General features: G+C 42.6%; 1 protein-coding gene across 1 annotated transcript; it reads left to right on the top strand.

The window, feature by feature from the left end:
- The first annotated feature begins 10,791 nt into the window (after positions 1-10,791).
- On the top strand, positions 10,792-17,876 carry LOC309506749 (P2Y purinoceptor 14-like). Its single transcript, XM_082180706.1, has 3 exons — positions 10,792-10,934; positions 14,455-14,849; positions 16,906-17,876. The coding sequence occupies exons 2-3, from the start codon at positions 14,455-14,457 to the stop codon at positions 17,504-17,506; spliced, it is 996 nt and encodes a 331-aa protein (XP_082036832.1). The 5' UTR covers positions 10,792-10,934; the 3' UTR covers positions 17,507-17,876.
- Positions 17,877-25,329: the final 7,453 nt, after the last annotated feature.

Below are 25,329 nucleotides of genomic sequence, written 5' to 3'. Positions count from 1 at the left end.
AGGCTGCGTTTGCCAAACTGAAGGGTTGCTTCGTTTCAGCCCCCATTCTGACAACCCCTGATCCATCACGTCAGTTCGTGGTGGAGGTCGACGCGTCAGAGGTGGGGGTAGGTGCAGTGTTATCCCAGCATTCTCTCTCAGACGACAAGATGCATCCTTGCGCGTTTTTATCTCATCGTCTATCTCCTGCCGAACGCAATTATGACATTGGGAACAGAGAGTTGTTCGCAGTCAAGTTAGCATTGGAGGAATGGCGGCACTGGTTAGAAGGGTCGGGGGTACCTTTTATCGTCTGGACCGATCACAAGAACTTGGAATACATCTGGACTGCTAAAAGATTGAACTCCAGGCAGGCTCGGTGGACACTTTTTTTCGGTCGTTTTGATTTTACTCTCTCGTACCGCCCGGGTTCTAAAAACATCAAACCCGATTCTTTATCGCGCATTTTTGATCGTTCCGAACGCCCGTCTACTCCCGAGTGCATTTTACCGGAGACTCTATTCATCTCCACACTCGTATGGGAGGTCGAATCGAAGGTCATGAAGGCCTTAGAAGGGGTAACGCCCCCGGTCGGTTGCCCACCGAATCGTTTATTTGTGCCTGAGAGTTTACGGTCCAGCGTTATTCAGTGGGGGCATTCTTCCAATGTGGCTTGTCATCCAGGAGTCAGTCGTACTAAATTTTTAGTCAAGCAACGATTCTGGTGGCCTCTCATGGCTCGTGACATTCACAATTTTGTTTTGGCTTGCTCAGTTTGTGCCACTGGTAAGACTTCCAATCGACCCCCAGATGGGTTACTCCAACCGCTGCCGGTCCCTTCGAGACCCTTGTCCCATATCGCTCTAGATTTTGTTACCGCCCTCCCACCCTCTCAGGGTCACACGGTAGTTTTGACCGTGGTGGACCGGTTCTCGAAGGTGGCCCATTTCATTCCCTTGCCCAAATTACCCTCAGCCAAGGAGACAGCGGTGATTGTCGTTGACCACGTCTTTCGGTTACATGGCCTGGTACGTGGTTTCTGACAGAGGACCCCAGTTTGTGTCCAAATTTTGGCGAGAGTTTTGTAAATTACTGGGTGCGACTGTCAGTCTGTCCTCTGGGTTTCACCCCCAGAGCAATGGCCAAACTGAGAGAGCCAACCAGGATTTGGAGAGAACGTTACGATGTTTGGTCTCCAAGAATCCTTCCTCATGGAGTCACCAACTCTCTATGGTGGAGTACGCCCACAACACGTTGCCAGTGTCATCCACGGGCCTGTCTCCGTTTGAGTGTAGTGTAGGTTACCAGCCACCAATCTTTCCTAGTCTGGAATCCGAAGTCGCGGTCCCCTCCGCTCACGCCTTCGTCCAGAGGTGTCACCGCACATGGACTAGAGCCCGCAAGACTCTACTGCAGGTGGGGTTGCGCACCAAGGCCAAAGCTGATCGCCACCGGTCTAGGCCTCCCGTATACGTCGCTGGTCAAAAAGTGTGGCTTTCTACCAAGAACATTCCTCTCCGTTCCGTATCCAATAAGCTTGCTCCCAAATTCATTGGCCCGTTTACTGTCACCAAGATCATTAGTCCGGTGGCAGTCCGCCTCAACCTTCCTCCGGCGTACAGGAGGATTCACCCCGTCTTCCATGTGTCCAAAATTAAGCCCGTATATCATTCTCGTATTAATCCGCCAGCCCCGGTTCCTCCCTCGCCGCGACTCGTAGATGGGGAACCCACTTATTCGGTCAATCGTGTGCTGGACTCAAGGCAGAGGGGACACGGATTTCAGTACTTGGTGGACTGGGAAGGTTACGGTCCAGAGGAGAGAAGTTGGGTACCTGCCAGGGACATTCTGGATCACTCCCTTATCGATGATAACAATCGGCAGGTAAGGGGGCCTGGGAACACCAGGAGGTGTTCCTAGGGAGGGGGGTACTGTCACGGTTCATAGATCCAATGTCTCTCTCTCGTCCCGTGCTTTGTTTGTTTACGTGTGTGTGAGCGCATGAGTGGGTGTGTCCGGCTTGTTATCACTGATCAGCGATCCAGCTGCAATCACTCATCATCAGCTGCAGCCCATCTCAACAATATATAAACTCACCACTTTCTCATCTCCCCTGTCAGATCGTTGTATGAAGTCCTCGTGTTGTGTCTGATCCTGATCCTGTTCCTGTTCTTCGTCTCCTATCTGAGTTCCTGTGTTCCGGTCACCGTCTTGTGGATATCGTTTCATGTCAGGATTTTGTCGGCACTTCAGAGCACCCTGCACTTCTGTCTACACACCGTGTCTGGCCATCGAAGTCCCTGCGCCACAGCCTGCATCATCTCGGACTTTCATCATCATCATCATCACTTTATCCAAATAAAGAGTTTTTACTTGCATACGGTTTCCTCGGTTCTGTGGTGACACATAGACCTCTCATTTTACTATCAACAATGTTTCAGATGTTTCTCTTAAAATTCCTTGAGTTTGACTCAAAGACAAACGCAAGTAGCCCAGATACTCTAACATAACTGGTGCATTGATATAACATTTAATAACCCTTCCTAAGAAACAATAGAAGGGTTATAGAAGGTATAAATGATTGGTGGTTCGTTGGGATTTCATCATCTCACTCTTAAAACTCATTCTTTCCTCACCTTCTTTCTTTCTTGTATGAATGTGTGTGTGCGTGTGTTTGTATTAGATATTAGTCTTATGTGTTAGAATAATGAATAAAGTCTTGTTTGTATTTTAAAGAGAAGTGTTATGTGCTTACAAATGTAATGTCTTAAACTGCTGATCTATGTTATCGTGCTAATAAATAGTGTTTTCACTATAGTTTGGATATTAATATCTGCTGCAGAGCTGATAGTTTTGGCCCGTTCAAGTGAACGCTGGACAAGTCATTTGTTCAGCCGTAAATAAGTGATTCTTTCAAAATTCCCAATAAATTAATTATTAATTCCCTTTGAGCTAAATTGACCTGTTTCCATAACAACACAGGTGCCATCTTGATCTGAATGAAAGCATGCTTTTTTTTTTTTTAAAGATCTCTTTTGATTCCCTTTTTGAAAAGTTGTACTGTTGTAATTACATTATATTCATTTATAACACAAAAACCATGGACATCTCTGAATGCATGTGTCTTAACAGTAATAATACCATAGTCAATGACTATGTTTACATGTGCACAAATAATGTGATTATTTCCAATAATCAGAGTAAGGACTTAACTGTAATAAGATGTTTGCATGACACAAGCAAACTATTTCACTCCAGTTTGCATACTATTTTCATTATTCTGATCATTTATGGAGTCAGATGAAGTAACAAGAGAATACATATTCAAATGTATTGCATTTAATCAAAAAAATACTTTGCCTCGAGAAAAGGACAGTAACACGTTAAGACCTTCCGCGCTGGTCGGATGCCGGACTTTGGGCTTCTAGCCATCTTCTCATTGGTGTTGTTTGTTGGTAAAGGTATAGTGATGGAGAAAGAGAAGCAGTTCAGACAGTGTGCGTCCCCTTGCCCACGCTATTTGAGCGAGGGTGACACACACGTGCTCTGTGTTGTTTGTCTTGGAGTGGAGCATGCACGGGCAGCGCTCGAGGGCACTATCTGTGCAAACTGTGATCAAATGCCCCTGAGAACGCTCCGCTCCCGCCTCGGTCTGTTCGATGAATCAGGCCAGGCACGCGCTCCCCATGGATCAGGTCCCGCGTCTGTCGAGGCAGCGCTGCGCTTGCATTCATGGGGATCGCAAAGGGATTTGGCTGATAATGTTGAGACCGCCTCGGCCCTTTCCCAACATTCATCGGCCAGTTCCCGCGGTCCCGCTCGCGAGGTGGAAGCCCGCCCAGCGGCTTCTTCCGCCCGCGAAGAGGATCCGATGTTCGAAATGTCTGGCTCTGAGGGGTCAGATAGTTTGAACATCGAGGCAGGAGAATGTGAAGCTCCATCAACACATTCCCCTGCCTTTGAGGAGCTGCTGGAGGTTGTGACCCGGGCTGTGGGTAAATTAAATATCGAATGGCCCCCAGATAAGCAGGAAGCGACGAAAAAGAGTATGCTTGATGAGCGCTTCCTGCAAGCCCGGCCACAACCTTCGCACCGGAATCTTCCGGTTTTTTCCGATCTCCACACCGAGTTGTCGAGATCGTGGAATAAGCCCTTCTCTTCTCGGCTCTCCAGCCCCAATGTGCATATATATTCTAGCATAATGGGGTCGAAAGAGAAGGGCTATGGGACGATGCCTCGGGTTGAAGAGAATTTTGCATCTCATCTCTCGCCGATGCTGCATCGTCCCTGAGAGCTCCGGCGCTTCCCTCCAAGCCCTGCCGTACCACTTCGGCGCTTGTTGGGAAAGCATATATGGCGGCAGGTCGGGCTGGTGCATGCCTGCACACTATGGGGCTTCTGCAGGCGTACCAGGCCGACCTCCTCAAAGAGGTGGACGACAGCGGGGAGGTCGCGTTCGACGACATTCGGGAAATGCGTCGAGCGGTCGACCTGTCTGTCCGTGCTACCAAAGAGACAGCCCACGCCATTGGCCGCTCTATGGCAGCACTGGTAGCCACGGAGAGACACCTGTGGCTGAATCTGTCGGGCATCGGGGAGAAGGACAGGGCTTTCCTCCTTGATGCCCCGATTTTGTCTTCTGGCCTCTTCGGCAACGCAGTCAACACTGTCGTCGAGAGGTTTCAGGAGACGAAACGACAGTCAGCCGCACTAAAACATCTTATCCCCCGCCGTCGTTCCAAGTCTCATGGGTCTGCTGCCAGGGGGCAGTCCCATGAGGCAGCCGCCAGCTCCTCACACCTGCAGCAGCAGAAGGAGAGTGTTGCTTCTCGTGCCCCCCCGAAAAAGGCCTGGGGCCGAGGGCAACACTCTCAACCGAAGTCGTCTGGACCTAGGACAGATCTGAGGACTGTCATTCAGGCGAGGAAGGCTTCGGCTAAGGGGCCCTGACGCGTTGCGCAGGCCTCTGAGGGTGGTCCCCCCCGTGATCGAGCAACAACATCAAGCTCCTTCACGGAGCCCTCAGGAAATCGATGTGTGCTTCCCGCCGCTACGTGCGCTTCGGGACACATCGGTTTTCAACGAACACAAATCGCAGTGTCCGCCCGAAAACGTTGCAGCCCTGTCGATTGCGTTCCCTCTCACGAGGCCTGCAATAAAATTACGTCGGTTAGTTCTTGCCAATCAAATGCTCACACCCGAGGTCAGTCTCGAGAGACTGATCCCCCTAGTAGATTATCTAGACACCTGGAAGGGTCTTCGAAATATATCTCAGTGGGTCCTGTGCACAGTGGAAAAGGGGTACAGAATTCAGTTCGAGTATCGTCCACCAAGATTCAGTGGGGTGGTTCACACACTGGTCAGTCCAGAGCAGGGTCAGGTTATGGAGCAAGAGGTTCAGTCCCTCTTAGCAAAGGAGGCCATAGAGCAAGTTCCTCCTCAGGAAAGGGAAGCCGGGTTCTACAGTCGGTATTTCATAGTTCCCAAAAAGGATGGGGGGTTACGACCTATAATAGATCTAAGGGTATTGAACCGGTCTCTGAGGAGATACAGGTTCAAAATGTTGACTATACCTCTTATCGTGAGTCAGATCAGGTCCGAGGACTGGTTTGTCACAATAGATTGGAAAGATGCTTACTTCCATATTTCCATCCTTCCCCAACACAGGAAGTTCCTAAGATTCGCTTTCGGGGGAAAGGCGTATCAGTACAGAGTTCTTCCATTCGGCCTAGCACTGTCTCCTCGCACCTTCACGAAATGCATGGATGCGGCCCTTGCTCCTCTGAGACTTCAAGGCATTCGCATCCTCAAGTATATCGACGACTGGCTCATTTTGGCACAGTCGGTAGAGATGGCGGTTCAAATTCGAGATGTTGTTCTGAACCATCTAAGGTGCTTAGGTTTAAGACTAAATGTCAAGAAGAGTTCCTTAATTCCTCTACAGAGAACCACTTTCCTGGGGGTAGTGTGGGATTCTATCACGATGCGGGCACAGTTGTCTCCTGCTCGGGTAGATACCATCTTGAACACAGTAACGAGTCTCAAGCTAGGCCAGGCCATCACTGTCAAACACTTTCAGAGGGTGCTGGGCCTTATGGCAGCAGCGTCCAACGTGATTCCTTTTGGCCTGCTGTACATGAGGGCCCTGCAGTGGTGGCTCAGGACCATAGGGTTTTCCCCGAGGGGCAACCCTTTTCGCACGATCAAAGTAACGCGCAGATGCCTTCGTTCTTTGGTCATGTGGAAGAAACCAGGGTTCCTGTCCCTAGGCCCTGTGTTGGGGGCACCGTGTCAGAGAAAGATTCTAACCACGGATGCTTCCCTCACAGGCTGGGGTGCGGTTATGGAAGGGCGCTACACCAGGGGTACTTGGAAGGACCATCATCTTTCTTGGCACATCAATTGCTTGGAGATGATGGCAGTGTGTCTGGCCCTCAGACATTTCCTTCCGGACCTCAGAGGCCATCATGTTCTAGTGCGAACAGACAATACGTCGGTGGTTTCGTATATAAATCGACAGGGGGGCCTGAGATTGCGCCCTCTGTGCAGACTGGCGCATCAGGTTCTCCTATGGTCCCAGGGAAAACTTCTTTCACTCAGAGCAATGTTTATCCCTGGGGACAGCAATGTGGGGGCAGACATCCTGTCAAGGCAGGGGCTGAGGCCCGGGGAATGGAGACTCCACCCCGAGGTGGTGGGGTTGATATGGAGGGAGTTTGGTCAGGCGGAAGTGGACCTGTTTGCCTCTCAAGAGAACACCCACTGTCCGCTCTGGTACTCCCTCACGCTTCCAGCTCCTCTGGGACTGGATGCCATGGTGCAGACGTGGCCGAGGCTACGTCTGTACGCAATCTCCCCCGATCGCTCTGCTCCCAGGGGTTCTAGAGAGAGTCCGGCGGTACGGGATCAGCCTACTCCTAGTAGCCCCGTACTGGCCGGCCCGAGTGTGGTTTTCGGACATTATGGTTCTCCTAGCAGGTCCTCCGTGGCAAATTCCGATCAGGAGGGACCTTCTGTCTCAGGCCGAGGGCACAATATTCCACCCTCGAACAGAGCTATGGAAGCTGTGGGTCTGGCCCCTGAGGGGGACCAACTCTTAAATGTCGGTCTCTCAACTGAGGTTGTCGAGACCATTTTAAACTCCAGAGCCCCCTCCACGAGGAAACTGTGTGCGTTAAAATGGAATGTATTCACTTTATGGTGCAGAGAACATCAAGTGGACCCAGTTAACTGCCCGGTGGCTTCAGTGCTGGAGTTCCTCCAGAGTCGCGTCTCTGACGGGCTCTCCCCGTCCACGCTTAAGGTCTATGTGGCGGCCTTAGCTGCCTTCCACACGCCTTTAGGGGTGGGCACTTTGGGGAGACACCCACTTATAGTACGTTTCCTTCGTGGAGTTAGGAGGATGAGGCCTGTCATCCAGTCCAGGGTCCCCACGTGGGACCCGGCAGTGGTTCTTGAGGGGTTATCCCTGGCACCCTTCAAACCTTTGGATGAGGTGACTGAGAAATGTATGTCTGTTAAAGTAGTGTTCCTGCTCGCCATCACATCCCTAAAAAGAGTCGGGGACCTGCAGGCTCTATCTGTCGCTCCTTCCTGCCTCGAGTTCGCTCCCGGCAGAGTAAGGGCCATTCTCCACCCTAGACCTGGCTATGTGCCTAAGGTGCCGTCAAATGTGGCACGGTCTATAATTCTCCAGGCCTTTCATCCTCCACCGCATGTGTCGGATGAGCAAGCTAAATTACATCTACTATGCCCGATCCGAGCCCTGGAAATCTATGTGCAAAGAACTTCGGGCTGGAGGAAATCGGATCAACTACTTGTGTGCTTTGGGTCCCCAAAGAAAGGGTCACCTGCTTCAAAACAAACTATTAGCAGATGGATAGTGGAAACAATTTCTTCAGCTTACGAGGTGCGCGGTTTGCCTTCACCTCTAGTGTTAAAAGCCCACTCCACTAGAGGAGTGGCTTCCTCTAAGGCTCTGCTAGCAGGAGTTTCCCTCCAAGAGGTCTGTGATGCTGCAGGCGGGGCTTCCCCTCACACTTTTATAAAACACTACAGTTTGGATCTGCCCTCTACACCGGGTTCACGGGTTCTCTCGTCTTGAGTATGCCAGATTGCTTCATACCAGGGCGTATTCTCTCAGTGTGGCGCAGTGGGCATTTCGTTCCCCAATGTGTCGATTCTCGACGCAGCGCGAGTTCCCTCGAAAGGGAACGTCTCGGGTTACGACTGTAACCCGAGACGTTCACTCTTACATCAATAAAACAGAGTAAAGATTATGCGTATTTGGCGTGCTGTTGGTTGTATCCCAATCTCTTATATTGTCATATGACAATGGATATTGCTTGACATACACTGGCGATGTGGTTTTCCAGTTAGTTTGATATGGCTCAATGTCTACAAAACCTGTTTCATCCTTGAATTTTGACCAAAGATTTGGATTGATAATTTTAACTGCAACAATATCAGTTGTGTCTGTGTGGTCAGGATGTGGTGCGTCACTTGTTACATGTTGTTCTTTAACCAATTCAATAGCATCCTCTGCGTTTGGCAGAGGCTCAACAGAAACCTGCACACTCGAGGTATCCACAGAGCACTCCACTCCATTAATAAGGAGTGCCAAATGTGGTAATTGTACAGGGCTATTTGAGAAAGATAAACTAATAATTGAGAAACTGGAACTGGCATCACTTTGTAGGCATATTGTTTATTGTGCCACGTAGTTTGGTATTGTGGCTGCTGTTGTTGGGCCTTTGTGGGGCAATTATTTCTAGACCCTTGGTGCTGTTTGTATCTATTGTATTTATCTATTCTATTAGATTCAGATCTAAATCTGCAATCTCTCTGCATGTGACCTTGCTTACCACAGTTATAGCAGATTGAGCCCTAATATTGCTGTTGTTTCCTTTCTGCTTGTGGTCTGACAACAGCCATCATAGCAGTTTCCTGTTTCACATCTGTCACAAAACCACTGGCATCACTCACTCTTTTGCAAAGCTGATCCACAGTTTTTTTTCGAACAGATCATTTGTCGTGATTCTAATCACTTGTGCCTGTTGCTGGTTCATATTATTCAGGCATGTGTTTATGAATAGGGCTTTCATGGAGGCAGGCAGCCTCGAATCCTGCTCCAATGCTTCTCTAAACCTTATGACAAAAGAAGATGGTGACTCCTCCTTTCCCTGTTTGCTATTGGCAGCATGTGATGAATCATTTCTGCTGCATACTCTGCTTTCTAAGAAAGACTTAATTGTTCAAAAAATTGCTTACATTATTAGAATTAGTCCAAAAATGTGTGTTTGGACTGCGTGATATTCCTTCACCCTCTACTTTATCATTGTAAAGAGACCAACCAAGCAGTTTCCTTATTCACACACAGAAGGACAAAAAATCACGGAAATGTCCTGCTTCCCACTTCTGAAGTCATGATTACGAGCTGATCGCATTCAAATTTGACTTGAGAGGCCGTTCATGTACAATCTTTTAACTAGGGAACTAGCATTTAATATAATTCCGATAGCACGTGAAGACAGCATAAGTCCTAAGTGGCTATTCAGACAATGTTTTAGCATTTAAAAACAGATGCAGGCAATGGAATGGGAAATAAAGCAAGGTTTTGAGACGCAATTTGAACTTCTTACACCTTGAGTGCTGCGTTTTTAGAATGCAATTTCAAGCTCGAGAAGCGGGTGCAACAGCCAAACACATCCGTCAAGTGCATGTTTACAAATAAAAACAATTGAAAAGCAGCGCAATGTAAAAACCTGTAAAGAACTACTACTTTATGTTTGAAATTTAATGTTTGCATGATGGGGACAGGCTGTAAAGTGCTGTTATTGTCTGTTAAAAATTATTCATATTATCATCCATGTGGAGAAAAGTCCACATTTACACTTCATTATTTAATCTTATTGGCTTCACAGAAGGTTTGGTTTGCTGTAGATGACTTAAACTGTTTCTGGATTTACCAATGGTCACACTGGCCAGCATGGGCCTCCAGACCAGCGATGTTGCCCTGGGTCTCCACCTCCACCGGCTCTGTCTCAGTCAGCCATCTCCCTCGTTCCGTCTGGCCTCTCCACCATGGCTTTTCCCTCCATCGGCTCCACCATTGCCCTTCATCATAGTTCTGCTCTGGGTCATCATCTGGTTCCTCCTGTCTCTGCTCTTGCTCCTCTCACCATCCTCTCCTCCCTGGTACCTTTCACCATCAACCTTCTAGTCATCTTCTCATTGGTGTTTCCCTCTGCCTGCTCCTTGTCCTCCTCCAAAGCCTCTTCCGTCCCTCCTCAGTTTGGACTCATGTTTGCAGTGTTATTGTTGTCTGTGTTTATTAAATGTGATTATTTTGATCATTCTGTGTCACACATCTTGTCAGTTGGATTTACTGCAGATACCTGTGACATTAATGCCTCACACACCAAAACTTAATCTCCTTCCCTCCAACTGGCCTTTGCACTTGTTTTGTTTTTTTTTTTGCTCCAAAACTGTGGATAAAGTTTATTCTTATTATTCTTATTATTCTTATTATTATGACATTTATATTATTTCTTTATGGACATTTACAACAAATTTGCCCTGTATATAGAAAGGAATGATACATAACAAAAATACATTTCATTTAATAAGTGTAATAAAAGTGTCTGTAAATCAATAATTCAATGTTACAACAAAAAGGTATCAAAACCTACAAATAACCTTTATTATCATGCTTTACCACATGAATATGAATTCGGCATATCATTTTGTCTTTAGGTATTAATATAACCAGCACGCATCTGTCTTTTTTCTTTCACCACAAAATACCAGCCTCTCACACACATCACCAACAACCTTCTTTTGCAGCTCCTTCATATTTCACACTTTTATTGCATGAACCGACAGAAGGAAATTGAAGTGACTGAAGGACAAACTACTGCACCAAAGTGGACAGCTTTGTTGCAATTGGATTTCAAGTAAGTTTGATTGATACATCAAATTATGATTTATAATAAGTAAAATTATAGGAGCCTATTGTTAAAAGGGGAATTATACAATATATTGTTATATCCTCTTCAATGATTTATGCTGTTAATCGTTAATATTTGTACTCTGATCAATTATGTTAGCAGTATTTGTTTAATGTGAATTTACTGTTGGCAAATAGGTTATTTTACTTCAAGTTCATGTAGGTGAAAATATGTTGGACTGTCTAATATATAACCTCACATGCAAAATAAATAAATTGCAATACCTTTTTGAAGTTATTTATGAGCATTTGATTTCGTTTCATTAGGATTATCACTGCCCTGCAAATTAACAGTAACAACTGGCAGGGGTTTCCAGTAGTTTACTGTTAATTTACAGTTCTACTACAGTAATCTAATTTACAATATGTTACCATAATAAATTCCATGGAAGTTAATTTCATTTGGGGATATCGATTGCCTTGAACCATTTAAGTTTAAAAACTAATATTTATACAATGTAAGTACAGTAAACATTTCTTTTGAGTCAACTTAACAGAATATTTCTTGATATACAATTAAACTACAAACACTGCTCAAACACTTCATGCGTAATAGTGGAAAACACTTCATGTGTAATTAAAACTAAAAACATTACTGTAACATCACAATATATCACACATGAATGAGCTAATATAACAAGCAAATAGACACTGCTTCAGCAACTACGTAGTCACTGCCTTCTAAATAAAGCAACACATAGCATGTTTTTTTGACATATCCTCGACTAAACCAGAGGCACATTGGTAAACCACACAAGTCAGAACAGAAACCCTTTTAAATTCTAACATAGCAATACATCAAGCACTATTGGTGTCATGGTTCTGTCAATTCATTCTGTTAATTCTTGGGTTTATAACCGGGACTTTGGAGGGCGCAGGGACTTGCGTGCCATTATGTAGTTTGGAACGCACTTGGTGAAGGGAGAAATGAAAGACAATGTAATTTCCTCATCATCTTCACCTGGGATGTTCCCATGACAACGCAACACAATGTCCATCAGCTGAGTAGCTTTTCTTATGACAGAAATGTATTATTATTGCTGATAAATATAAATTTGACATAAAAATGTTTTTAAAATATGTGGTATATATGTGTGTGTGAGAGTGTATTTCGCTGCTCTTGGAAGAGGCAGACCCAACCCTTGCATTGCTGTGTCCTGTTCAGGCATTGCGTTTGTCAGTGGACCGCACGCAGAGCTTCAGAACCTCACGACAACTCTTTGTCTAATATGGAGGCAAGCAGAAGGGAAAGGCTGTCTCCAAACAGAGATTGGCCCACTTGATAGTGGACGCCATCGTCTTAGCGTTCCAATGCCAAATGAGCCGTGCCCCCTGGGAGTGTGAGCTCACTCAACACGGAGTGTTGCTTCCTCCTGGGCGTTGGCGCAGGGAGCCTATTTGGCAGACATATGCAGAACTGCAGGCTGGGAGACACCTAAAACATTCGCAAAATTCTACAATATCTGAGTGGAGCCGGTGTCTTCCCATCTGTGTATTCTTCCACATTACTGATTACCTGTTGATGTGCCTGTATCTTTCCCTCAGCAAAGTCCACTCAGTCATCTCTGTAACGGTATTGACTCCACCACTGAACAAGGATGGATCTACTACAGAGATCTTCCATATGTAGCACTGCCCTAGCGGTCAGTCCATATTTGTAACTCCATATGTTTTCCTCCCTAAGGGCAGGATAGTAGTCTCCGTAGCATTCCTTTCCAGATGGAATAGGCACACTTTCTCAGTGTATTCCAATAATCTCACAGTACAGGGTAATAGAAACTTAATTGAAGGACATTCTCTGTGCACAGCCCTGTCCCTTCTTCCACCCCAGAAGGTGCGGGGGGACCAGTTGGAGGTGGCAGCAGTTTTGATCCCTTCCATAGGGATCCCAATTCTTCAGTCACTGACGTTATTAATGTTGAACATGACTGACAGATAGGGAACGTTTATGTTACTAATGTAATCCCTGTTCCCTGAAAGACGTTAACGCCCATTGCCACACCTCCTGTACCTCCGCTGGCACGACCGGGACCCCGTCTCGGCTCCTCAGCTGAAAACTTAATCTGAGTATTCGCACGCTGCCTTATATACCCGGACGCGGGGGTGCGGCTTGCAATGCCTGTGTTTGTAAGGTGCATTTGCAATGGCAAGGAAAATAAAGAGAAAATAAGATCAGGTGACGTTGGCTGCATACAATTGATGATATAGTGGCCTGATTCAGGAATATCATTCAAAGTCTAATCACTGATTGTAAGGGCCCTATTTCAAAGATCTAAGTGCATGGTCTAAAGTGCATGGCCCAAGTGTACTTAGGGCGTGTCCGATTCCACTTTTGCTAAAATGGTCGGCGCGCCCAGCGCATCGTCTAAAAGGGTTGTCCCTATTCTTAATGAGTAATAGGTGTGTTTTTGGGTGTAACGTGCAATAAACCAGTCAGAGTCTCATCTCCTATTCCTTTTAAAAGGCGGTTTCGCCATTTACATGGCGGAATTTGCATGCAGAAAGACTGAACACTTCTCCAGAGAGGAAACGGATCTGCTCGTGCGCGAGGTTAAAGCTCGACCAAGCAGACCATCTACGGGACAAGCTGGATTCCACCATATCTTTATGTACACAATAATAATCTTTTACATTGCAATCCTTTATTTGTTATATTTGGCATGTTTGTGTGCTGCTGCGTGTCCCTTTGTGTGTAATAAGCACAATGTACCTATAGGCTCATATTACTAATGCGCCCTTTTAATAAATAAAAATATACTGCGCCATTGACTTTAGACTAGGTTTTTGTTGGTTAATGGCGCAGTCTATTTCAGTTGTTTCAACATAGCAACAAGGCAACAATGTGCCTGAACACACCTCGCTTTCAGACCATAATGTCCATGGGTGCACAAATAGGCACAAATGCATTTGCTATTTAAACACTGTGGCGCAGGTCATGAAAATGATAACTGGGCCAGGCTGAAAATAGCAAAAAACACTTGGGTCACGCCTGTTGCCACATTGCTCTGGGTGTATGATTGGGCCCTAAGAGTGAAATGATGAACTTCACATTATGAATTACAGTAACTCTGAGAAACTACATCATGAGATCACTTAAGTGGTATAATAATCATATTCTGAAAGATCATATTCAGAATATTGTGTTGATTATTTGAACAACTGAATGATTTATACACAGGCATCAAAAGAGTATAACGGGCAATTTCGGGCACAGTTTCTGAGTGTGGACTCTACATATATACATGTTCACAGTAAATTGCAATAGGCTGCTTTATAGTAAATTGCAAATATTGTCCAGAATGCATCGCTTCCTATAGTATGTTACTGTTCCAGTGTAAAACATTGTTACTGTCATAATTTGGCTGTTTTTACAGCAAGTTTTTTGCCACAGTAGATTGCAAAGTTTGTATATGACATTGAAAATTAGAATGTTTTCTCATTGGTATCTGTCTCTCTTGTGTATCTAGATGGAGTCTGCAGCGACTGCTACCATCTTCAACTCTTCCCCAGTACCAAACATAACCAACAGAACAGAAGTTTCCTGTAAATTTAAAGAGGTCTCAGCCCACCTGGTTTTCATATTTAGCTACTCATTAGTGTTTATTGTCAGTCTGGTGCTGAATTGCATCACGATGCGTGTGTATTTCTGCACTAATCAGCGTGTCCGGTCCAGCGTCACGGTCTACATGAAGAACCTGGCCGCAGCTGACTTCTTCCTTTGTCTTTGTTTACCTTTGCGCATTGCTAACAATGCTAACTATTCCGTGAAGATACACAATATTTACTGCAGCTTTGGAGCAACAGCCTTCTATATAAACATGTATGCAAGTATTCTCTTCATGGACTTTATTGCTGCAAACAGGTATGCAACTCACTTATTTAATCTGGTTAATGATAAAACTGAGTAAAAAAAACCTAAGTACTTACATTTAAGAGTGGACCTTAGCCTTTAAAGGGATAGTTGACCCAACAATTTAAATCATGTCATCATTTACTTGCCCTCATGTCATTCCAAACCCCTCAGACTTTTTTCATCTTCAAAACAAAAATGAAGATATTTTGAATGAAAACTTAGAGACCACTTTGTACAGAGTACCCCAAGTCTCTAAAATGCATCTGATCACACTTAATCACACAAAAGTGTTAACTAAAATGTCCATTATGTACCATATTTTAAAAACATTGAGGGAAAAATGCAAATACATTCTCTTAGTAAAGAATGCTGATTTGGCTAGTAAGTTTGAACCAGTAACCTAGCAACCACCCAAAACACCAAGGCAACCACATTGCAATGTGCAAAAAACACCCAGAACACCTTTTGCAACCACACAGTAATGACTTGTGGCAGTAAGTTTGACATTCAAGGACTTATAAAAACAATTGCAGAGCTGCCAACTCTCACCCTGAATGCGTAAACACACGCAATTGACACTTTTCACACGCTCTCACGCCACACATCCATTTTCTCACGCACAGAAAATTCGAGAAGCAAAGAGGACACGGAGACAGACTAGACAGAGCAGGTTACTTATGATATAAAAAAGCTCTCAGATTCTGTCACTTTTATTACGAAATTCAAACAATAAATACCGTTTTGGCGCTTGTAAATGTGACGTGACAGATCCCTAGCGGCACGTGACCCGATCATCTCTAGCTAATTGTAAATAAACACGAATGAACACTGTTGAAAGATACAGTACAACTTACTGAAATGTATATTCCTCATACATAATATTGACCAATCAATCAAACAAAGGGGTCAATAAAACAGCTGGAGAACAATTATGTCACATAACATTTACCTCAGGAAAGCCATTTGATGACCATAATATAGGCTATAGCACGTTAGTTGGCAAGAAAAAAAGAGCTATAGAGAGTATTTTGCTAAATATGTGTACTATATATATATATTTTTTTTTTCATTTTCGTTTTTATATCATTTAATAAAGTTGTTATTATAATAAAAAAAAAGCATTATATTTAATATATAATAATATTTAATAATATAAATTAGTTATTTTTAACCTTAAATAATACTGCCAGCTGATAGGGATCTGTGTATGTTTACAGCATTAGGTGAGTTTTTTGTTTTTTTTTCTTGAGAAAAATTAATGCCTATCTTGTGTAGCCTACCTAATATTTATCCAAATGAGTCAATATTAAATCAAATCACAATAATTGAATTGAATTGAAATAATAAAAAAAATTTAGCTTACCAGAAATTGTACCATGTAAACATTGTAACATGTTGCCACTAAACCTAATAAAATTCAGTTTAGTTACTAAAATTTTTTGATAATCACAATACAGTTATTGTGATGCAAATTATTTTTTTTGTGCTGTTACTTGCACGATTTTATGTTATGACCTCAAAACACTTAACATTTTGGATAATTTGTAAACTAAATAACCAGCTTTGTGCATATGGCTTTTCAGATGCTGTGAACTTGCTTGGTAACTCACCTGGTACAGCATTCAGATGTGGAGAGCTTGAATCCTGTGATAAACAAGTCACTCTAAATAGTCTCAAAGACTTGTTGAAGCAAGTTAAAATAAAAATGACATGGTTGCTTCAGCAAATGCATTTTTATCTCACATTTGCTTTTGTTAAAACTATCTGTAAGGTGTAGGGTCAGGTTGATTGTAGATAGTACATTAGAGCATTAACCTTTTAGTGCCACTCACCGAACATTTCATTGTTCTATTCTATTCTATTCTATTCTAGACGCGCTTAGAGCCACTCAATGTCGTGAAAAGTGCAAGAAGCAACGTAATATCATTATGCATAAACATCACCACAGGCATGTTTTTCCAAGCCTGGATTGATATATGTGTATGTTATGCACTGTGAATTAATCTCATAGTGGAACGCAAATTGATATTAACAGCATTCTGATTATTTCACTCTGTCATCTCAGGTATCTGAAGATTGTCCGGCCACTGGAGACTCATTCTCTGCAGACGGTTCGTACCGCCCGCCACGTTTCCGCAGCTACTTGGCTCTCGCTGTTAGCCATGTCTTCCATCTATTTGATTCTCTTTCTTCAGACAGCCCGAGGTCAAAAGCTTGGTGAATTTACTTGCGAATCCCAGCACAGTCTCGAGCTCAGTGTGGCCTACAAAATCATCCACTGTGCTTCCATTGTAGTCTTCATGTTTGTGCTAATGTCTCTGGTTTTTCTATATTGGAAGACTCTGCAAAAGATCCGACAAGCCAAGTTGTCCACACAGACCACATCTAGCAGGCATAAGTTTGACAAGTCTAAACGCAACATGCTAGTTCTAGTGGTAGTTTTCTGCGTGTGCTTTGTGCCCTATCATCTGGTGAGACTGCCTTACGTGTTCAGCAGTGACTGTACAACAGCTCAAGCAATAAACATCCTGAAGGAGCTGACTATCTTGATTTCAGTGCTAAATGTCTGTTTCGATCCTCTTATATACTTCATGTTCTGCAAGGACTTTAGAGCCCACCTCAGAAAGAAGAAAGATTTTCAAAGATCCAGTGAAGATCAAACTTGAAACATCTCCTGAAATATTTGTCATTTATACATTCTACTTTATAAATTGTTTTGTGAGAATGTCAACAGATCAACAATTTTGTCTTAAGATGAACATGAGAGGAAGACTACTCATGATAGTTTTCTATAATAAGTGTTTTAATTATGTATGGTATGGGTCACCCCTCTCAGTGTATTTCAGCATGTTGACCTGCGGAGAATCCTCATTGGCTGCCGCCTTTGTATATATAATTGTAGCTAGTGGTGTGCAGTGGTGTTCTGTATGAGGCCTCACTGTTTTATGCTTTGTTTGGTTTTTGTGAATTCATGTTCCATTTACACTTAATGTTGACAGTTTTTATATTAAATAAACATTACGCTATCAAGCAAACACCTCCAAAACAATTCTATTTTGTATTTTTACATTAATAATGCAATTATTGTACTACTTATTAATACTGTCACAGGGCAGGTTGTATAAACATACACGATGATGAAGATGAAGGCAATATGGTAAAATTTAATAAATCCAACGGGTAATCCAAACGAACAACATACAACACATCCACAAAAGACAAGACACTGAACTGAAGCAGAACATATATACAGGTGATAATGATAGTGATCGATGAGTGCACAGCTGAATATAATTTCAAAGTCCATAATTTTTCAATAAGTCCAAACTAACGTGATTGTGAGAGAACGCCCCCTCCTGGTGGGCACGACCTGACGCAGTGGAGAAGAGGAGACGTAGAGGATGAGGGGATGGCGAAGAGGGCTGGCGAAGGAATGGCACAGACAGGCAGGAGGAGGTTCTGGAGGTGGACGGACGACCGGGAGGAGGACGTAGAAAGTCCAGGGTATTGATGATGATGGAGATAGCCAAGGAATGCTGTGAACAGGGACGTGCAGATGGAGACCCAGGCCACAGCTAGGAATACGCTCCATGGCGGCGGCGCAGGAGCCATGGTGTATGGAAGTGTGACGTCACCTTGGGGACGGCTGGAGGCGACGACGTTGAAAGAGGTGAAGCCCACCGGGCAAAAGGAGAGCTGATAGGGTGGAGAGAGACCGAAGACTATAATAGGCGGCCGCGTTTCACAAAAACCTAGAGTATGGCATTCCCTCTGGGCATAGGCCTACATAGAACAACGACATTACCGAACGATATACCTCACATTATACCAAACAAAATGCACGATGCACTATTAACTCTATTACACTATTAATTAAAACTCACAGTGAACAGCATTAAATATAAAAACACATGCCTTGCCTTTTTGTCGAAGTTAAATTGTAACATTTTGCTGACAGCACTACAGTCCTATTTTTTTTATTATTTTTTTTTTTTATTCTCCTGATTGCTATTATTTAATTTCTTCGTTAAAAATACATCCAGGGAAGATTGAATAGGCCTGTTTCTTTTCATTTTTACTCAGTATCTGACAGCTAATCAAAAAGACTTGCGATAAAGTGATGCAATAAACTGTGGCTGCGCACCCTTACTCCACACAATTATTTTTATAAAAATACTTTTGCAATAATGTATGTGTTCATTTAAAATCTGCCATTGTGTTATCGGACGTTGTTAAAATAATAATAAAAACACGTTTTTTTCTGAAGTGGGATCCAATCAGAGAAGTTGGTGTTAAGATCAAGGGCAGCGCTCATCGTGAATGGTCACTTATCGCGTGTTTTGCCTTTGGATTTATTATCAAATTTATATTATAATAAAAAAAATTTAAGTATGAAGTATAGCAAGAGAAGAAAAAGTCACAAAGTCTCATGCCGTTTGGATGAAATAAATAAATAAATAAAGAAGCCCAGATTTTACAGTGGGAAACCGTGTTGAATTGCTACAGCATCGTATTATGTAAACGCATTTATGACAAACAAATAACTACACAGATGCATGTATGTAGCCATATCATAACGATCTATCAATAAATGCACACACGTTGTCCTCTGCTTTTGTTCTGACGCTGCGGAGATAATACGGGGAGGAGCCGGGTTCATATGACTTTTAATGACATATGAGGCGATCACGAATTAGTGTACAGTTAATAGCAAATTTTTAGGGGGGCTGGGTGGAAATTTAGGGGGGTTAAAGCCCTACTAAAATCTTTAACGAGCATTAGCTGATGTTTTATCAAAACTCTGACTGCTAGGGTATGGCCGCAAACGCCGCCCCTGGATGGAGCCGCAGCTCTGACCCCCCAAGGTGGAAGTGGGGATCCGGAGGGCAGAGGTGGAGCAATTGAGGGAGGGCGGAGCTTGCCGGAGCAATGACGAATCATAATGAGTCCAAACTAATGTGATCGTGACAAAAACAAAGTGTATTTCTCATCAAGATTTCTCATCATTTTTACATTTATTCCAAAATAATAAACATGAGAACGCAGTAACAAATTTCATATTTCATTTACTGTATATGAAATATATGTTCCTTCTAAGTGGCCACTGGAGGCCGCTAGAGGTAATGCATTCACAGTCAGGTCATTCATGTGACTGGGTTTGAGGCTGTGAGCCCAGGAACCTGTATCCATCAACAGTTTGCTCTCATCTGATTTCTCTCATCTCAGAAGCTCAGGGACATATGTAAGTTAACTGAGGTTGTGGAATCCTGGTGCTGTTCACTCTACAATATTAACTAGTTATGTGATTCCGTTTTCATTATATTTTTGTGCTTTGTCTTATGTCCACATTTGTGTGCTATTTTAGTTCAGAGACCTTCAAGCTAGCGGCTAATTCAGGAAAGCAGCAAGTCTAAAGTTTGCACCCTTGGTGAGCGGAGCGAGGTGTGTATTATTTGGCTCCATGTATAAGAGACGGAAAGACTTTAAGTATGTAAAATGTCTATATTGACTGTTACTGGAAATTGTATTGTTGTGTATTTTGTACCAGGAAAGCTGCATGTGTTAAGTGAGCAAATTATTGTTTATGTGTTGTTATTTTTAATGTGCATTGCACATACATACAAATACATGATGCACTGTAAAAGTTTAAAAATGTATTTGTGTCATGCTAAAGGTTCATTAAAGGGGTGGTTGAGTGTGATTTCACTTTTCTAACTTTAGTTAGTGTGTAATGTTGCTGTTTGAGCATAAACAACATCTGCAAAGTTACAACGCTCAAAGTTCAAAGCAAAGGGAGAGATTTGCTTTTAAAGAAAAGGACTACAACAAACGGCTGGTTGGGACTACACGACATTCCTCTTGGGTTAGTGACATCACTAACCCTAGAATTTACATAAACCCCGCCCCCAGGAACACGCAGTCCATGTTGAGAAGAGGAAAAGTTGTTGTATAAGAGTACATTTGTGAGTCAGCTCAAACTTTAGCATCCATCTTTTCACATGCAATAGAAAGTCGCTCTGTGTGCATCTCACAACAGTTCATATATGAGCAATTTATAGATTTATCATGACAGAATATCCTAATTGAAGATAGTTAACTCCACATCAGCAACATAAATTCATCAACTAACCATTCAGAGACGTCCTGTTGCATTCTACATGTTGTCACTTCTTCTTGAGTCTCTCCATCCTTATCTGACTCCGTTTAACATTAAAGGCAGAACAGTTTCTGTCATTTTAGTGTGTCTGCGTGAGGTAACAGCAGCTGCTAACACACACGAGCTCTTGAAACCCCGCCCTCTGCAGCAGCTCATTTGCATTTAAAGGGCCAGGCACAAAACGGTGCGTTTTTGCAAACCCTCAAAAAGTGACAACTTTAACTTGCTATATAAAAATATCTGTGGGGTATTTTGCGCTAAAACTTCACACACACACTCTGGGGACATCATAGATATATTTTACATCTTGTGAAAAGGGCATTATACCACCCCTTTAACAAGCTATTTGTGTGTTTACTTCTAATTTTCACGGTGCTCATGCTGAATCTAGAAGAATAAAAACAATTGCACCCGTTAGAGACTCTCTGCCATTATTAAGGAGCCAAGCGCTGCTACATTCCTAATTTCACCAAACAGATTGATTGCTCAATATATATCCTCACAGATCATATTAATGATTAAGTAATTTCAAGTTTGAATGTGACATGACAAAGCGGAGGTATCAAGTGGGTGTCACGGTTTTGTTTTGGGGTTTTTTGTTTTTTTGGGGGGGTTTTGTTGGGCATCGGGAGCCGCCCTTAGAGGGGGGGATCTGTCACGGTTTTGTTTTTGGGTTTGTTCATGTCATGTTTCCTTGTCTGTCATGTGATCCCTTGTAGTCATGTGATCCTGCCATGTGTTCACTTGTCTGATGTGTCATGTTGTCATTGGTTCATTGTTTCATTGTTCACAGGTGTCCCTTAGTCATTAGTCTTGTGTGTATTTAAGCCCTCTTGTTTGCCATGTGTCTTTGTCAAGTATTGTTTCCTGGAGTTCTGCTGTTGATAAGTTCACGCCACGGTTTTTGTTTCCATGCCACGTCATGTTTTTGTTTCATGTTATGTTTTAGTTATAATAAACTGCACTTGGGGTCTCATTTACACGTGCCTCCAGTGGATACCTTTTTACAGTGGGTGAGATGTTACCTACTTTTTAATCAGTCTTCCCATTACACAATTATTTATTCATACAGACTTATTTGCAAATGCGGAACGCGCAAAAAAACGAGAGGTGGGATTTCCTGTGTGAATAGACTGTAGGTAGGTAACACCTCACCCACTTGATACCTCCGCTTTGCCATGTCACATTCAAACACATTCAAACCAATCAGATGGTCCGTTCCAAGACATGTCAAGACCGACCAAGGGCGGCCTCCCAACATAATGTCCTTCTAAAGCAGGGGTCTTCAACGTTTTTCAGGGCAAGGACCCTTTAAGTGATAGAGACGTGGAGCAGGGACCCCCGATACAAAATGTGTCAAAAGCCCTATTCGCACTGGATTAGTATTATCTGGGGACCTCATGTGATTTAGAAATTACCCACCCATATCTGAATTTCGTATGGCGCATTCGCACGGGATAAACGAAGCCTGTGATTTTACTCGAAATTACTGAAATATCTCCCAGATATGATGTCAACTGGCTATTGCTTGGAAATATCTTGTCGTTATTATAGGTCTAGCTGTAACATAAACAGAAGAATGTTCCTTACCGCATGCTGCTATACATGTCTGTAAGGAACATGGAACAATGTGCCGCTGCTCACCGCTCACAGCCAACATTCACTGGCAATCCTATAGCTATACGATCCGCTTATTTGGGACTATTTCGGCTACAAAAAGAGGTACTTTAACTGCAGTGTTATAAAGTTGTGGATGGTTGTCTTTTTTAAAAAGTATTTTGTCTTTTATTTTTCGTGTTCGCATTTATGAGGAAAACGTGACCGTTCTTCATAACGGTCGCGACCGCTCTGAACGCAGCACTAAAAGACTGCTTTAAAACATTCACAGATACCTAAAACAGAAAGCACAAAGCCTTTCTTTAAAACGAATTTCGTTTTGTATTAATTGTATCTTAATTTTAATCAGTGTTTTATTATCCAATTTCCTGGATTTAATAAGTAAGAAGTAAATATAGATATTCAAGACACGGAGGGCGCCAGCGCCTCAACTGAACAGCGCTATCATCCATGAACCGAAACTCAGTGTATATGGTAGCCTACTCTCCTCACACACGTAAAAAAATAAATAAAAATAAAAATATATATATATATATATATATATATATATATATATATATTATCTACAGAAATCTCTACTTTTAAACAAAACCATTCAAAACAAAATAAAATTAAATGTGCATTTCTCTCCAGCGCGTTCACTAGGATACTGAAGATCGTGAGTCAGTAGCCTATCGTCATCTTTGCAGCCGACACAGAAAACACTTGTTTATTAATAAACAATTAAAATGTTTCATTGCAATAGTTTACATATTCAGAATCATTACTTTTGCTGGTTCTTAGTGACAGCTTTTAGGTGCCGTTTACATGAACGCGTCACTGCATCAGCACCAGAGAGAGAGAGAGAGAGAGAGAGTTTTTTTTAACTTATTATTAGGAATTATAGCCTAATGAACAAACAAATATCTATTAAGGGCGCCGCCAAGTTGTATTGCGTAGAACGTTCACCAAATTCTTACAGAAAAATGTTCTAAATATTGCAATGTTTTTTTTTTCCAATATCGTGCAGCCCTAGTGTAGGCTATAGCCATGACCCCGCACCCAAATACAATCAAAACACTCCAACGCAATCTCCATTCTTCGCGAAAGATGGATAAAAAAGCGCACAAAAAAAAAAAAAACATTGACAAATTATAAACGACCCGCCAAATCACAGAGATGCCGATTCACACGGGACTAATATTATCACAGGACCTCGGAGTTCGGCGAAATATGGTAGGTCATTTGCGGGGGAATTTTTACTTTACAAATGACAGACATGGCCGATTCGCACGGGATTAAGATCACAGACAACCTCCGCAATTATTACAAATGACTAGAGGTCGCCAGGTAATACTTATCCCGTGCGAATATAGGGCTAAAGAGAGCTTCCTATTAAGCATATAGCCTTTGATATTAATAGAAATGAACCATATTATGATTAAGAGTGAGTTTTATTATGTTTAGACAGTAGATCAGAACTATGCACATCTATTGTTGTTGGACATACATCACTGTCTGCATTTTACTTTTCATTGTTAAAATGAGATGTAGGCATCATAATAAACATGTTCTGATAAAAATCACAATTCATTAGATGTTTGTAGTTGTTGTAAATTATTTTAATGGATTTGCAGTCATACAATTTTATTTTATTAATTACATGGACAATTAAATGTTTACCTGAACCTCAACTTTATTAAAAAATACACATTTTTATTTCACTAATCAGATGGACAATTAAACATTTACTCGACCTTAAGCTTAAGTTTACTAAAACTAAATATTTACATTTTACTGTGTGATGGACAATTAAGAATCAAATCAGTAAGTATGTGAAATTAGTGCGATAATAATGTGTAAGCAACAGCTCCACCATGACAAGAATAGCAATGTACAGTGAGACATTTAAGATTTTACAAGTCATCACTTTTACAAATAAAAAATATATTGATACTAATATTTTTCTAATAATCTATTAATCTGTGTATCTATTTTGACATGATGCCATATTTTTGTCATGTGCTCAGTTGCAATTTCGAGAGTGAATCCTGCATTTACAGATAGATGTCACTTCCAAAACTTTGCAGCGTGTAATTGGCCATCCAACCCGATCTCATGAAATATGTCTCTATAGCATGCATTGTATTTATCGTTGAATGAGTTTTTACGTGCATATGATACGCACTTTAAACTCCTTGGGTAGGATTAGTTGTGGGGGGAACATCCCTTGTTCTGGCAAAAATATGATGTCTAAATAGGCAACCTTTAGATCCATTACCACAAACCAATGTTCCCAATGTTGATCAAGTTTTTTTTTTGTTTTTTTTTTACAGATGACTGGCAGGGAAACGACCGAACTGACCTACAGTAGAAGAAGAGTCGATAATGTGCGAAGATGGACTCCTCAACCTCCCGAATCACCTGTAGTGGTGGGATTAGTTGTCGGGAGTTGGGCACAAGATGGCATATTTGGCACAGACACGCTCAAGGACCAGGGCCGAAAGGCACCAGGTTTTCTTTTTGGCTGCCCTCGAGGAGCTCACCTCACATCCTGCTCCCCTATCTTTACGTTGGGGGCTCGATTGGCCACACTTACTATTTGTTCCTCCCTCCTTGAGCTTGGCCCTGGCCACTTCAGGAGGTAATACATACATCTCTTGGCTTGCAATAAAAGCTACCTTTCATGCTGGGTTATTTTTATGTTACATTAATGCACTGTTGCTCCAGCTTGTT

The sequence above is a fragment of the Leuciscus leuciscus genome, assembly GCF_965113295.1.
Source record: "Leuciscus leuciscus genome assembly, chromosome: 9".
In the NCBI taxonomy this organism is placed as follows: domain Eukaryota; kingdom Metazoa; phylum Chordata; class Actinopteri; order Cypriniformes; family Leuciscidae; genus Leuciscus; species Leuciscus leuciscus.
This window is presented reverse-complemented; position numbering and strand designations above follow the sequence as displayed.

Excerpts from the sequence above, each read along its gene's own strand:
- LOC309506749 (XM_082180706.1), top strand. The coding sequence starts at position 14,455 with ATGGAGTCTGCAGCGACTGCTACCATCTTCAACTCTTCCCCAGTACCA. Across the intron at positions 14,850-16,905 it reads GACTTTATTGCTGCAAACAG|GTATCTGAAGATTGTCCGGC; the intron begins GTATGCAACTCA and ends CTGTCATCTCAG.